At 35.5% G+C, this 13,665-nt stretch overlaps 1 protein-coding gene across 1 annotated transcript; it reads right to left on the reverse strand.

Moving 5' to 3' along the window:
* Nucleotides 1-676: 676 nt before the first annotated feature.
* On the reverse strand, nucleotides 677-12,043 carry LOC133317541 (protein ACCELERATED CELL DEATH 6-like). The gene is made up of 6 exons (XM_061519409.1): nucleotides 12,038-12,043; nucleotides 10,167-11,060; nucleotides 9,033-9,206; nucleotides 3,528-4,063; nucleotides 2,561-3,188; nucleotides 677-927 (listed from the first exon to the last, which is right to left on the reverse strand). The coding sequence occupies exons 2-6, from the start codon at nucleotides 11,011-11,013 to the stop codon at nucleotides 875-877; spliced, it is 2,238 nt and encodes a 745-aa protein (XP_061375393.1). The 5' UTR covers nucleotides 11,014-11,060; nucleotides 12,038-12,043; the 3' UTR covers nucleotides 677-874.
* Nucleotides 12,044-13,665: the final 1,622 nt, after the last annotated feature.

The following is a 13,665-nucleotide window of genomic DNA, read 5'->3' on the forward strand; positions in this document are numbered from 1 at the left end:
CCAGTCAGTTCCAAGTAAATTCTTGGTTGTGACTGTTTTGTTGAATGCTCTATTTCTAAGGTAGTTTATTTGATCATATCTCGAGCTATAGAACTCTATTTTCAATTATCTATAACTTGCTGCAAATCTTAAGATGTGTATTAGATTAATATCAGAATTTCTGGAGTTAAAAATCATTCCCATTTTTGTATAGAAACTAGGTTATTTTATAGGGTGAAAATGAGCATGTTTTTGGAGATCTTTGCAAAGGGAAATTAAATGCAACAAACAAATATTGAAGTACAAAGCATATATGAACAAACAAAGAGAAAAATGAAGAGTAACAAAAGAGACTTTCTTCATATTCTAGCAAATGGAAAACTCCCTTAATCCCAAAGAAAAACATTAACCCAATATCAAAGAAATTTCTTCTGAAATTGAGACAAAAACTCCTTTTTGAAACACGAACATCCAAATATGATAAGGTACATGTGAAATGAAGAAAACAATATGTAGTGAAGAACCAAGAACTTACGCAAGTCATACAGCTCAAAATCAAGCACCAAAGTTCAAGCAAAAGGGATGGTAGAAACGTAAATCGTAGAAATGACATGAAACGTAAAGTTTCTACTACTTAAGGTCAAGATAAAAAAATAACATATATATGAATATAAAAAAAAATCACAGAAGTCACTACACAAAATTCAATAAACGACTTCATATTTAAAAGATATAAGTCACATAACTATATAATACATAAGTCCAAAAATACAAAAAAAAATTAACAACCAAGTTCTAAATCAGAAAATGAGCAAAATAGCTTAGTCACACGCTTACCATTATTGTTGTTGTTGTTGTTGCTGATTAGAAGGGTTTGATGGCTGCATCACTAGCGTCATAGCGGGTAGGAGAAAGGCGGCATCTTGAGCGGCAATGGATGCGAGATCACTAAAGAATTTGATTTGAGTTAGATAGTTAGAAAAAGATATTTGAAGTCAATGCACATTCTAATTTAGGAAAAATGGGAAATATGTTTTTTTTAAAAAAAAATATAAATTAAAACCGGGTCATGGGTTCAAATTTAAGTAAAAAAGTAAAAACTTGTGTTTCTACCGTTTTTACTAAAAAAACATTTTTATTATTTTTAATGTTTCTATGTTTTTAGACAAATTTTTAACAACGGTGAGCAAACAATAAAGAATATAACAAGGGATGCACGATATTATAATGTACAAACTGTAATTGTCAAATCCTGGGGTTACACCCAATATATTGTATACAAAGTAGAAATTCATAATTTACTTATAATTGTATTTTCTTTTTTTGTAATATTGTTATCATGTTTAAGTTGAATATAATCAAATAGAATTATAACAATATTACAAAAAAAGAAAATACAATTATAACAAGCTCCCCAACTAAAAGTACAACAATAATAATTATAGACTTCTCGCCTGGAAAAATAATAACATGTTCATCACTAGCTTAAAGTCATGATACACTAACTGTAACATCCATTTCTGTTAACTACCGTATTCTAAACAAACATTTTCCCTAAAACAATTTGTAACATAAGTCACAATCCATTAAACAAAATATAAAAACCTTCAATAACTAGTTACGATATCATTCGAATCCTAAAATCATAAAACTTAAACATTGGATTTGATCTACGACATATTTATATGGGATAGGTTATATTTACAAACTCTTACAAATTATACTATGTACTACAAATAATACATACTCAAGTAATATGTACTACCTGTAGTACATAATATAATTTATAAACAAAAAGTTTGTAAATATAATCTTTCTCTATTTATATTACTGTGTCCATTAAATGAAATAAATAAATAATAAAATAATTCAAAGTAATTTATTTAAATGAATTAATTTATAGAAATATCTTAAAAAATTATTTGAACACTATTCTAAAACAAATTAAAGAATATAAATGATAGTAATTATAATAAAGTTCAACAATTTCAATTCCTTGTAACCTAAAAAAAAAAAAAAAAAAGTTCAACAAAAATAATTTTATACTTGTTATAATCTGCATTATTTATTCACAAATATCCTGAACGGACATTAATACGATAAATTAGGGAATCTAGAATAGGGTAAAACTAGCTTGATAGAAATTTGACTGCAAGTTTTTCAAATTCTTCCATTTAATTTCCCTCTTTTCAACTCCCCCTTTTCCCTCTCTTTTTCGTTCCCAGTCTCCCTGTATATCGATCTAATTAGTATGCAATAAGATATTATCAAATGATGTTAAGAATTTAATTAGTATGCAATATCACTATAAAAGAATTTTATGTTATCAACTTACAATATTTTAACACAATTATATGACTTGTTGCCTTTGTTTTAGTTACTAAGAAAATGTGGTGTAACAATTAATGATAAATTAAAAAGGAAAGAGTAATAGCAATTAGCACGAAGTACATTATCACAATTGACACACGCATATGAACGAGATATTTCGGGTAACACAATTATGAGTACCAGACTAATATGATATAATACCCCAATTAAGATGCACAGAACATATATATATATACATGCGGTTACGTACCTTTGGTTTCATTTCGTTCAGCAAACCATGTCAGAAACAAAAAAGGATAGTGAGAAATGTGTCGGATTACTTGGAAGGTTGAATCTGAGGGGAACCAGAGAAGAGTGTAGGGTAACAAGAGCATGACAATGAAAGTCACACCCATGACCATGACAGTAGTGGCCAGCCAATTGAGATCAGTTATAACTAGGTGAACACCAGCTAAGAATGCCACAGATAGAGTTGTAAGGGTGATCCCTAAAAGAGGCTTAGCCACATCAAGGGCAAGAAGCGCCAAATGATCATGAATATCTCCCAACTGAGCCCAAATGAGTAAGATAGTAACACTAATGGAACCGTACATTGATACTGTTATGCACAAAATGAATAGCTGAAACCACATACGATGTAGCATGATGAGGGACATGCCTTGTCCTGAATAATCAGAGCCATTATGGCCACCAGGCAAAGTAAAACCTGCGGCAAATGATATTGTAGTTATAAGGGTCGAAACCAGAATAAGAGTGTTGATTCTGTCTTTGTAGGGATCCATTGGGGGAGGGAGAGGGAACGGTGGAGGAGGGTATGGGAATGACCCTTTTTCAGTACGTTGTACGCCCCCAGATCTTAATGCGACAAAGGTTAGCCGCTGCAAATACATGTTTATGTGTGTTAAAAATCCTTCCCTTAATATAATCATGAGGTCAATACATTTGAGGTAGATTTTGATCTGTGATTATCTCTAACAGTAATATTAGGTGCATGTTAGGTGTTCTTTTATCTGTAAAATATCTAATACGAACATAATTGACGGTGCTAATATGGAAATTAGTAATAAAGTTTATTTAAAAAAAAAAAAAATTAAGAATGAAAACTAGTTAGAAAAAGGAAAAATTTATGAAGATTAAATTAAAAAATAATGCATATATATTATAGAAGATAGAATTCTAATTTAATTTAACCTTTTAGGGAAGTTAGATATACTTGCCTGCCGAAGGGTGGGTTTTCCTCGTTGATTTTGCTGAAATGCATCAAGAGCTGTTTGATTCTTATAGTTAATCAACTGGAGTTTCACTTTTGGGTTCCATGTTAAGTCATACACAATTTTGGGATGGCAATACATGGCGGCCAAATGCAAGGGAGTGTTTCCGTTGGCATCCTTAACATTTATCATCTCCGCAAGTTCACGAGTTTCCAAGATGTACCGTACCACCTTAAACTGTCCACTTATAGCCGCTATGTGAGCAATATTGCGGCCATACTTGTCGAGTATTTCTCTGGGATCCGGACAGTGTTCTAACAACTTCTTTACGATTTCAGCATGCCCTCCTGCAGAAGCCATATGAAGTGGAAAAGAACCATCTAACTTGTCTCTTTCCATGCTGCATGATATACAGTTTTTAAGCAAGTACTCAACACCTTCTACGTAACCAATTGATGCTGCATAATGAAGAGCAGTCCTTCCTTTTTCATCCCTTAAATGGATCCATTCTTTCTTTCTTGTCACTATGGTCTCTAAAATACCTGCCATATTTATATAACAATAACCAATATTACGAGAGCATATTTTCACTTAAGAGCCAAAGTAATTATAGGAGGACAATCCAACAATTAGAAAGAATTGTACATATTGATGTTCACACAAAAAGTTAACCAACAATGCAGCGAATGGCTTTCTTGATGAGTAATGTGGAATAGAATGAATGGCTTGATTGATGAGTAATGTGGAATAGAATGAATTTAATTAGTCAAGGTTGTTGGGATAAGTTTTAAATTAAATAAAAGAAAATAGAAAATGAAATATTTATGGTGAAGAGGTGTCTCTAGGTATCTGTTAGTGGACAATTAATATGTTTAGATTTCCTATGTTAGTCATTATCACCCTTAATCATTTGCTATTGCTTATAAATAGCACACTGTAACTCTTGTAAAATAGCTTGGCAGAATCAGTAATAAAATAGAGGTATATTCAGAGAATTGTCTATGTATTTATGTGTGAGCACTAGTTATAGGGCCTGTGAAATAACAAATTGGTATCGGAGCTTGAGCCAATGGAGAATACGAGTAATAGCTGTCAGTGCCTCGCCTGACAAAGGTGAACTATGAAAATTGGAGCATCCAAATGAAGGCTCTTCTAAGAGCCTATGACAGTTGGGGGTTGGTGCAAAATGAGTTCGTAGAACCTGAATCAACGGAAGGATATTCAACAAATCAACTCAAGCAATTGAGTGCGTTGAGAACAAAGGATGCAGCGGCACTCTTTATGATGTTTCAAGCTGTTGAAGAAAGCGGTGGTCTTGAAAAGATTAGAGGCGCAACGACGGCAAAGGAGGCCTGGGATATATTGGAGACAGTCTACAAAGGCGCGGACCATGTGAAGCAGGTTAGACTTCAAACTCTTCGAGGAGAGTTGGAGGGGATGAAGATGAAGGAAACCGAAGGAGTGTCGGACTTCATCACCAGGGTTCAGACCGTGGTGAACCAGTTGAAACGGAATGGAGAGGTGTTGACCGACTCCAGAGTTGTTGACAGACGACTTCGAAAACGTGGTATGTGCAATTGAGGAGTCTAAGGACTTGGCTACGCTTTCTGTTGAAGAGCTAGCTGGTTCTCTTGTAGCGCATGAGCAGCGCAAGAAGAAAAAGAAGGAGGAACCTCTTGAGCAAGCACTCCAGACAAAAGCAACAATTAAGGATGAAAAGGTGTTGTACTCTCAGAATGTCCGAGGTAGAGGTCGTGGACGAGGAAATGGCCGAGGTGGTCGTGGCCGAGGTCAAGAGGTGAAACATGAAGAAAGAGATGAGACGAGTCAGCAAAACTGGAGAGGTAGAGGACTTGGTCGAGGTGGAAGAGGCCGGTGGTCGAATCAAAGTAATATAGAATGTTATAAGTGTGGCAAGTATGGTCACTACGCAAAAGATTGCAACTCGGACAAATGCTACAACTGTGGCCGAGTCGGGCATTTTGCTAAAGATTGTCGAGATGAAAGAAGAGTTGATGAGACTTCAAACTTCGCTGCAGAAGGAGAAATAAGAGATGGAGGAGTTCTGATGTTAGCACATGGTGAAACTAGCTCGAAGAGTGAAACAGAGTGGTACTTGGATACTGGTGCCAGTAATCACATGTGTGGTTACAAACATTTGTTCAAAGAGTTGACAAAGGTGGAAGCCGGACATGTCTCTTTTGGAGACGCATCCAAAATTGATGTTAAAGGCCGTGGTACGGTCTGCTTTCTACAAAAGGATGGACGAGTTGGAACAATTCGGGATGTGTACTATTTGCCCGAGCTCAAAAGTAACATTTTGAGCATTGGACAGTTGATGGAGAAAGGTTACTCGGTTCTAATGACAGACCGAGTTCTACTATTTAAAGATAAACAAGGGCGTCTGATAGCCCGAGTTTAAATGAAAAAGAACATAATGTACAAGCTGAGTTTGAGGAGCGTGGAGGTCAGCTGTCTGCAAGCCGAGGTGGAGGATAAGATGTCTCTGTGGCATCAATGGTTTGGACACCTTCATTACGGTGGTCTAGCCGAGCTGATGAAGAAGAACATGGTAGTGGGACTGCCAAAGATAAATTCTGAAAGAAAGTTCTGTGAAGACTGTGTGCTGGGTAAGCACGCAAGAAGCCCGTTCCAAAGGATGGCTATATACCGGGCTAAGCAGCCTCTGGAGTTGATACATACCGACCTATGTGGACCCATAACTCCGGGGTCCTTCAGTGGAAAGAGATAGTTTGTTTCGTTTATTGATGATCTCAGTCGTAAGACTTGGGTATATTTTCTGAAGGAGAAGTCCGAGGTGCTAGAGGTCTTTAGGAGGTTTAAAGTGATGATAGAAAATGCAACCGGGAGATACATCAAGTCGGTCCTTTCTGACCGAGGTGGCGAGTATGTTTCAACTGCCTTTAAAAGGTATTGTGAAGAACACGGGATAATACGGTTCCTGACCGCGCCGTACACACCACAACAAAACGGAATTGCTGAAAGAAAGAACCGAACTATCTTGGATATGGTGCGTTCTATGTTAAAGACTAAGAATATGCCTAAGGAATTTTGGGGAGAAGCCGTACAATGTGCTGTGTACATGCAGAATAGATGTCCGCATTCAATTGTGAATGATAAAACCCCACAGGAAGCATGGAGTTGTCTAAAGCCATCAGTGGCTCATTTCAAGATTTTTGGTAGTATTGCGTATGCACACATACCAGACCAGCTCAGAACGAAGCTTGAAGATAAGAGTAAGAAGTTTGTGTTTATTGGATATGATGAGAAGACGAAGGGATAGAAGTTGTTGAATCCCGTCAATAAAAGGGTGTTGGTAAGCCGAGATGTGCAAGTGAATGAAGAAGATGAATGGGACTGGAATAGTACATTCGGGGTCAATGTGGAACCCGAAAATATATCAATTGAGGTCAGACAACCTTCGACCCATATCCCGACAAATCCTAAAGTCTCTGATGATGAAGAAAAGCAGAGACAACCGAGAAGGAGAAGCTTGCAAGACTTGTATGACTCAACTAACGAAGCACATCTCGTTTGCTTGTTAGCAGATTCTGAGGATTTGAGCTTTGAGGAAGCTGTCCGAAATGAAAAATGGCAATCTGCCATGGAAGAAGAGATAAAAGCTATTGAGCGGAATAAGACATGGGAGTTAGCCGAGCTACCAGAAGGAAGTCGGCCCATCGGTGTGAAGTGGGTATATAAGAAGAAGATGAATGCTAAAGGGGAGATTGAGCGATTCAAAGCCCGGCTAGTAGCAAAGGGGTACAAGCAAAAAGCTGGAGTAGACTATGACGAGGTGTTTGCACCCGTAGTGAGGTTGGAGACAATCAAGTTGTTGATCTCACATGCAGCCCAGCTTGGATGGCTGATCTATCAGATGGGTGTGAAATCGGCGTTCTTAAACGGTGTACTTGAGGAGGAGGTATATCTCGAACAACCTCCGGGTTTCATGAAAGTCGGACAAGAAAGAAAAGTGTTAAGGCTGAAGAAGGCTTTGTATGGGCTGAAGCAGGCACCGCGGGCTTGGAATACTCGTATTGACTCTTATTTCAAGAAGGACGGATTTGAGCAATGTCCATATGAACATGCCCTGTATGTGAAGAAAAAAGAAGGTAATATTTTACTGGTTGCTTTATATGTTGATGATCTAATCCTCTTGGGAAATGATGAAGGGATAATACAAGATTTCAAGAAGAAAATGACAAAAGAATTCGAGATGACAGATCTCGGCCTGACGAGATACTTCCTTGGTCTGGAAGTCAGACAAGACAAATCCGGGATCTTCGTATCTCAAGAAGCTTATGCAAAAGATATCCTAAAGAGGTTCAAAATGATAGATTGCAATCCGGTTTAAACTCCTATTGAACCCGGCTTAGAACTTTCGAAGTATGATGGAGGAGAAAGAGTTTATCCGAGTAATTATCGGAGTCTAGTAGGATGTTTGAGGTATTTAACTTGTACGAGGTTAGACTTGTGTCTAAGTGTTGGGATTATAAGCCGGCTCATGGAAGATCTGGGCTACACACATTGGAAGGCAGCAAAGAGGATATTGAGATATGTTCAAGGAACAATCTCGCAAGGACTTCATTATTCGAAGTCAGACAAGTACAAGCTGGTGGGATATTCAGATAGCGACTGGTGTGGAGATGTTGATGACAGGAAGAGCACGGCTGGCTATGTGTTTTTCATGAGAAACACGGCATTCACGTGGGTGTCAAAGAAGGAACCCATTGTGACTATCTACATGCGAAGCCGAGTACGTTGTTGCATCCTGGTGCATTTGTCACGTAATGTGGCTAAGGAATCTATTGAGTAAATTGGAGCAAGAACAAGTCGGCCCAACCGAGATCCAAGTTTACAACAAGCCTGCAATCGAGTTAGCAAAGAACCCGGTCAACCATGAGAGGAGTAAGCATATTGATGTCAGGTTTCATTTCATCCGGGATAAAGTCAAGGAAGAAAAGGTGGAGCTCACTCATGTTGCAAGCCGAGATCAAGTGGGTGACATATTTACGAAGCCGTTGCCAACGTTGCTGTTAAAAAATTTCAAGAAGAAGATTGGGATGAAGGATGTTCGGAGAATTTAAAGCTTATGGGGGAGTTTTGTTCGGATAAGTTTTTAAATTAAATAAAAGAAAATAGAAAATGAAAGGTTTATGGTGAAGAGGTGTGTCCCTAGGTATCTGTTAGTGGACAATTAATATGTTTAGATTTCCTATGTTAGTCATTATCACCCTTAATCATTTGCTATTGCTTATAAATAGCACACTGTAGTAAAATAGCAGCTTGACAGAATCAGTAATAAAATAGAGGTATACTCAGAGAATTGTCTGTGTATTTATGTAGGGCCCTGTGAAATAACAAAGGTTGCCTTGACAAACATATATAAATAAATAATAAGAGTGACTTTATGTTGCTCTAAACTTGATAAAGCGAGTAGTCAAAATGAATGAAGATTTGTAGTTAATTATGCAACAAGGAAGCACGTACCTTTATGTTTTTCAAAAATTGCCACAATAAGCAGTGATTTTCCGGGTGGTACATAACTGGAGCCGCACAGAATCAATTCTACCAATTCTTGGTATTTCTTAATTGACTCTTCTAACGTAAAGTCTCTGCTGAATTCCGATTCCCACGATTCCGTTTCCGAATCATCATATGCCCCTGAGATATATGAACTTATAATTAGTAGCGAGTAGAAAAAATCTCCATTTCTTATATATGTGACTATGCTATTTAACAAAAAAATCCAACAACTGATAATTGGGTTGCATATCTATATAAAATTAAGAAAATTTCGCAACGTTTTCATTAAAGATAAATAGTTTAATGTAAAATAGATTCTTAGGCAAATTTTTTTTATTTTTATATTGATTTAAAGTAAATGTTATTTACTCTCCCTACTGTCAAAATAAGGAAAAAGAATGTTCGAAGAAATGAGATTGTTATACACTTATACATGAGGCCCATTGATTGGTAAGCCCAACAAAAAGCAATTCAAGATATTAATCAAATATAATTATGATCCATCAAAGATTTCAATCCTAATACGACATCAGTCCAGAATTTTACTACCCACGGATAAACTCTATGAATAAGAGGTAAAAACCTATCTCCCTAGGGTTCCTCTTTGGATAACAGGCACTGTAGCAGGTATTACTGTGATCGGTTTAATTGGTATTTTCTTTTATGGTTCATATTTTGAATTGGGCTCATCCCTGTAGTAATCAGATGAATTGAGTTTGTGAAATCAGAGTGTAAGAACTCAATAGGGATCCACTCTTTCTTTGACGAATTCGAGGGGTCCGTTGAGTTCTTATTATTAATAACTTAAAGAATCTTTTTTATTAGTATAAATAACTCAACGGATAGCTTTTTCCGATGTTTCATATTATGTTGTCACCATGCATACACACTCCTTTGGCAAAGCCGTTCATTGTTACTCTGTGCATAGTGATCTGATTGACTCAAGTCTGTGCATAGTGATCTGATTGAATCAAGGATATCTAACTCATAGATACCTTGAAGAAGGTACCTAGATCCAATAGTAACATTACTCGTTTATTGGGCTAGACAAAACAGACACTAAATTTGAAGCTATACAGAGCAACATGATGTACCTACCTTGACCCTGTTCAGCAAAAGGTTGTTTTGGTTCTGGAACATAGTCGAAGTGGTGCGCGATCATTTCGGCAAATTCATCGTGGTTCTCAATCCTAAAGTTGCCCAATGGAGAGTCTTGGCTGATAAATTTGGTCAAAGCATGATCCACAATATCCTCGTAACCTTTCTTAATCGCCAAGTGCATAGCTGATTTCCCTTCGTTGTTGGTCCTAAACAAGCCAGTTCGTTCAACCAATCCCATCAAAACAGCTTTAAACTGATCATGTTCCGGAGAACTTAGAACACCCATTACATCTCTGTGACCATTTAATAAAGCCTCGTGAAGGAAAGTGTTTCCTTGCTTGTTCTTTTCTAGAACTTTATCCAGAATTTGATAAAAACTAACTGGTAGGGCAGCCAAAAGGTTTGATAAGGCCTCGTGAAATGAAGTATATGCGTTGGTTTTTTCTACGAATTCATTCAGAGGATGATAATATTGGAATGGAATGAATAAATTAAGCAACCTCTCAAGAGTTGAGATTTGCCCTGCTCTTGCAGCAACATGCATTGCTGTATCACCGTTGGCATTTTTGGCATCCAAAAGATCTGGTTTTTCATTAGCTACAATCTCCACCCAGTCATTTTTTCCATACATGGCTGCTATATGTAGCACTGTGTTGCCCATTGGGCTCTTTTGTTGTAAAAGCTCATTCTTACTCTTTTTCCAAGCGGTTGCTGTTGCTGGGGCATCATATTTCACTGAATCATACACAGCTTTTAACAAATCTAAATTATTTTCCTTTTCATGTGCTTGAACCTCACGTCGCTTAAGTCTTGTCAGATTCTGGATCCGATTCGGGGGTATCATATTTGCTTCTGGGCTTTTTATCCTTTGCTTTTCCTGCGTCCAAATCGCTAGCCATGTAAATTCATCAAATTCATTGCTAATATTTAAAGGGTGACTCTGCTGTCACTTTTAAGAGAGTTTTTTTTTTTTTTTCAAACAGATCTCTCAATAAACTTTTAATTGTAAACTGATTCATTGAATCATCTCTTATTATTCAATATCAGTCAGTATATGATATTATTGCAAAAAGAAAGACACAATTCTTATAATGAAAATATAAAATATAATTGGTTGTACGGTTCATTACATGTATTTAAAAAAGAGAAACATTAACCACACATTATTTGCATATTTTTTCAGTAAACATTTTATTTTTAGGTGAATATTACTAAATAGAAAGTAGGCTCAGGTTAGTGAGACCCATCTTAAACTTACCCAATGATAAAGAATGTATTAAAAATATTTACCAAAAAAAAAAGAATGTATTAAAAATATTTTATCAATGAGTGTGTTCTAGCTTTCCTATAAAAAAAAAAATGTGTGTCTTTTATCTCCAATAAAATCATATCTACTATTTTATCAAAAAAAAAAAAAAAAAAAAATCATATCTACTTATTCAAAAACATTAGATGATCCAAATTCATTATGAATAAAAAAATTAGTTAATCTAAACACGCTAAATTTAACCTAACTTGTCTTTAATTCTTTTGACATAAGTTTAATTTTAGAGGCTTGTTTGTGGTGAGTGGTGAGTCTTCCTTGTACTTGCACTAAAAAGCAAGTTTATCTTTTTTATGAGCAAAAATGCTTGTAGTTTTTGACATGCTTTCGTTAACACACTCTTAAGTTTCTGTTATTAAGTGAGATTCACAGAATAATAATAATAATAAAATTAAAAAACTATCTAAAAGATGCAATAAAGAGTAGATCATTGATAGCCTTACGAGTTATGGCAGAAACAGAGACGGAAAAGCCATTGAAGTAGTCTGAAATTTTGGGAGAGTACATCGAAATATAAAGCATAACATATCAGAGAAGAGAGTACCTTGAACGCTTTGAGATTCCACGGGGAGCTGTTTTCCACTTTGTGACTGAACCAATGGCTCAAGGACGACCTACCTTTCCCCTTTTACAGGAAACGAGGTCAATAAGTCAACACTGAAGGACTCTTACAAATTAATTAAAGAGTAAAGATCATCAAGAGATATGATGGGACTTATTTTAAATTTTTAGAAAAAAAATTTATTTTGATATCTTTAAAATTTAAAATAGATCTAATTATTTAAAATTGTGATCTTTGAAATTTAAAGAAGATCTCTATTAATTCTTCAAAATGATTAACATAGATCTATTTTGAATTTCAGATGATCACCGATTGACTATTTTTCTAAGAGATTAAACTGAGCCCTGTGATATTTGCTGGAATCCAAAAACTCTTAAATAAACCAAGTACCCATGTCTTTATTTTGGAGTAAAGTACATTTTGGGTTCTTAACAAATATCACGAGGCTTAATTTAATCCCTTAGAAAAAAAAGTCGACTTGTGATTCCTCTGAAATTCAGAATATATCCATGTTAATCCTTTTGAGAACTAACGTGGGTCTTCTTAAAATTTCAGAAGATCAAAATTTAACTAACTGGGTCTATTTTGAATCTCACAAAGACAAAAAAACTACTTCTTTTCCTAAGGGATTAAAATAAGTCCCGTAATATTTGTTGATGATCAAAAAAGTACTTTACTCCTTTATTTTGTATTTATGATTTGAATATGATGGACATATATATGGAAAAATATTTTCTCATGTTGCATGAGAATTCAATTCTCATGTTGTGATCCTTCGATTTGCGTGCAAAGCTTTTCTTTTATTTTTCTCTTTTAAATAAATGTGGGGCCCACCACTAGTTGAGTCATAACATGAGAACTCAATTCTCATGCAACATGAGAAAATCAAACTCATATATATATTGAAATTAATTATCAAGTTGTTGGACGTCCAGCTAGTGATCCTGATCGTTGATTCTCATTTATTTTTCGTATTTAATGTTTTTACTAACTCATGTATGGTTATGATTCTTAACTATACCTTCACTAAGTTGAAAAACGATATATATATATATATATATATATATATATATATATATATATATATATATATATATATATATATATGGTGGAACCAACAATGGCTAAACCGATGACACGAAAGCTTAACTCTTAAGCAATCAATCCAAGCCAAGTCCACACAAGCTCAATGTCACCAAATAGCACAATCACAGTCTGTTTATACAATAATTAATCATCAATAATCATTGCCTAAGGTTTCATTAAGTGATTAAGGCTTTTCAACTCATTTTAAGTGATTTAAGACTAAATCTGCAGGAGGTATTCGAATACTCCTCGATGAGTATTCGAATACTCCATGTCTCCAGAAAGTATCTAAATACTTTCACTTAAGTATTCGCATACCTCAAGGTATCCGAATACTTTTCCCCCAGTATCCCAATACCACCAGGTATCCGAATACAAATACCACAGTATTCGAATACTACTCAGTATTCGAATACTTACTCAACGGTATCCGAATACTTTTCTTCTCAGAAAAGTATCTTAATACTCCTCCAAGGAGTATTCGAATACTACACGAAAAGTATTCGAATACTTATAAGACAGAA

Source organism: Gastrolobium bilobum, unplaced genomic scaffold (assembly GCF_033153095.1).
Source record: "Gastrolobium bilobum isolate Gb01-03AN ecotype WA unplaced genomic scaffold, APGP_CSIRO_Gbil_v1 utg21772, whole genome shotgun sequence".
Taxonomy (NCBI): Eukaryota; Viridiplantae; Streptophyta; class Magnoliopsida; order Fabales; family Fabaceae; genus Gastrolobium; species Gastrolobium bilobum.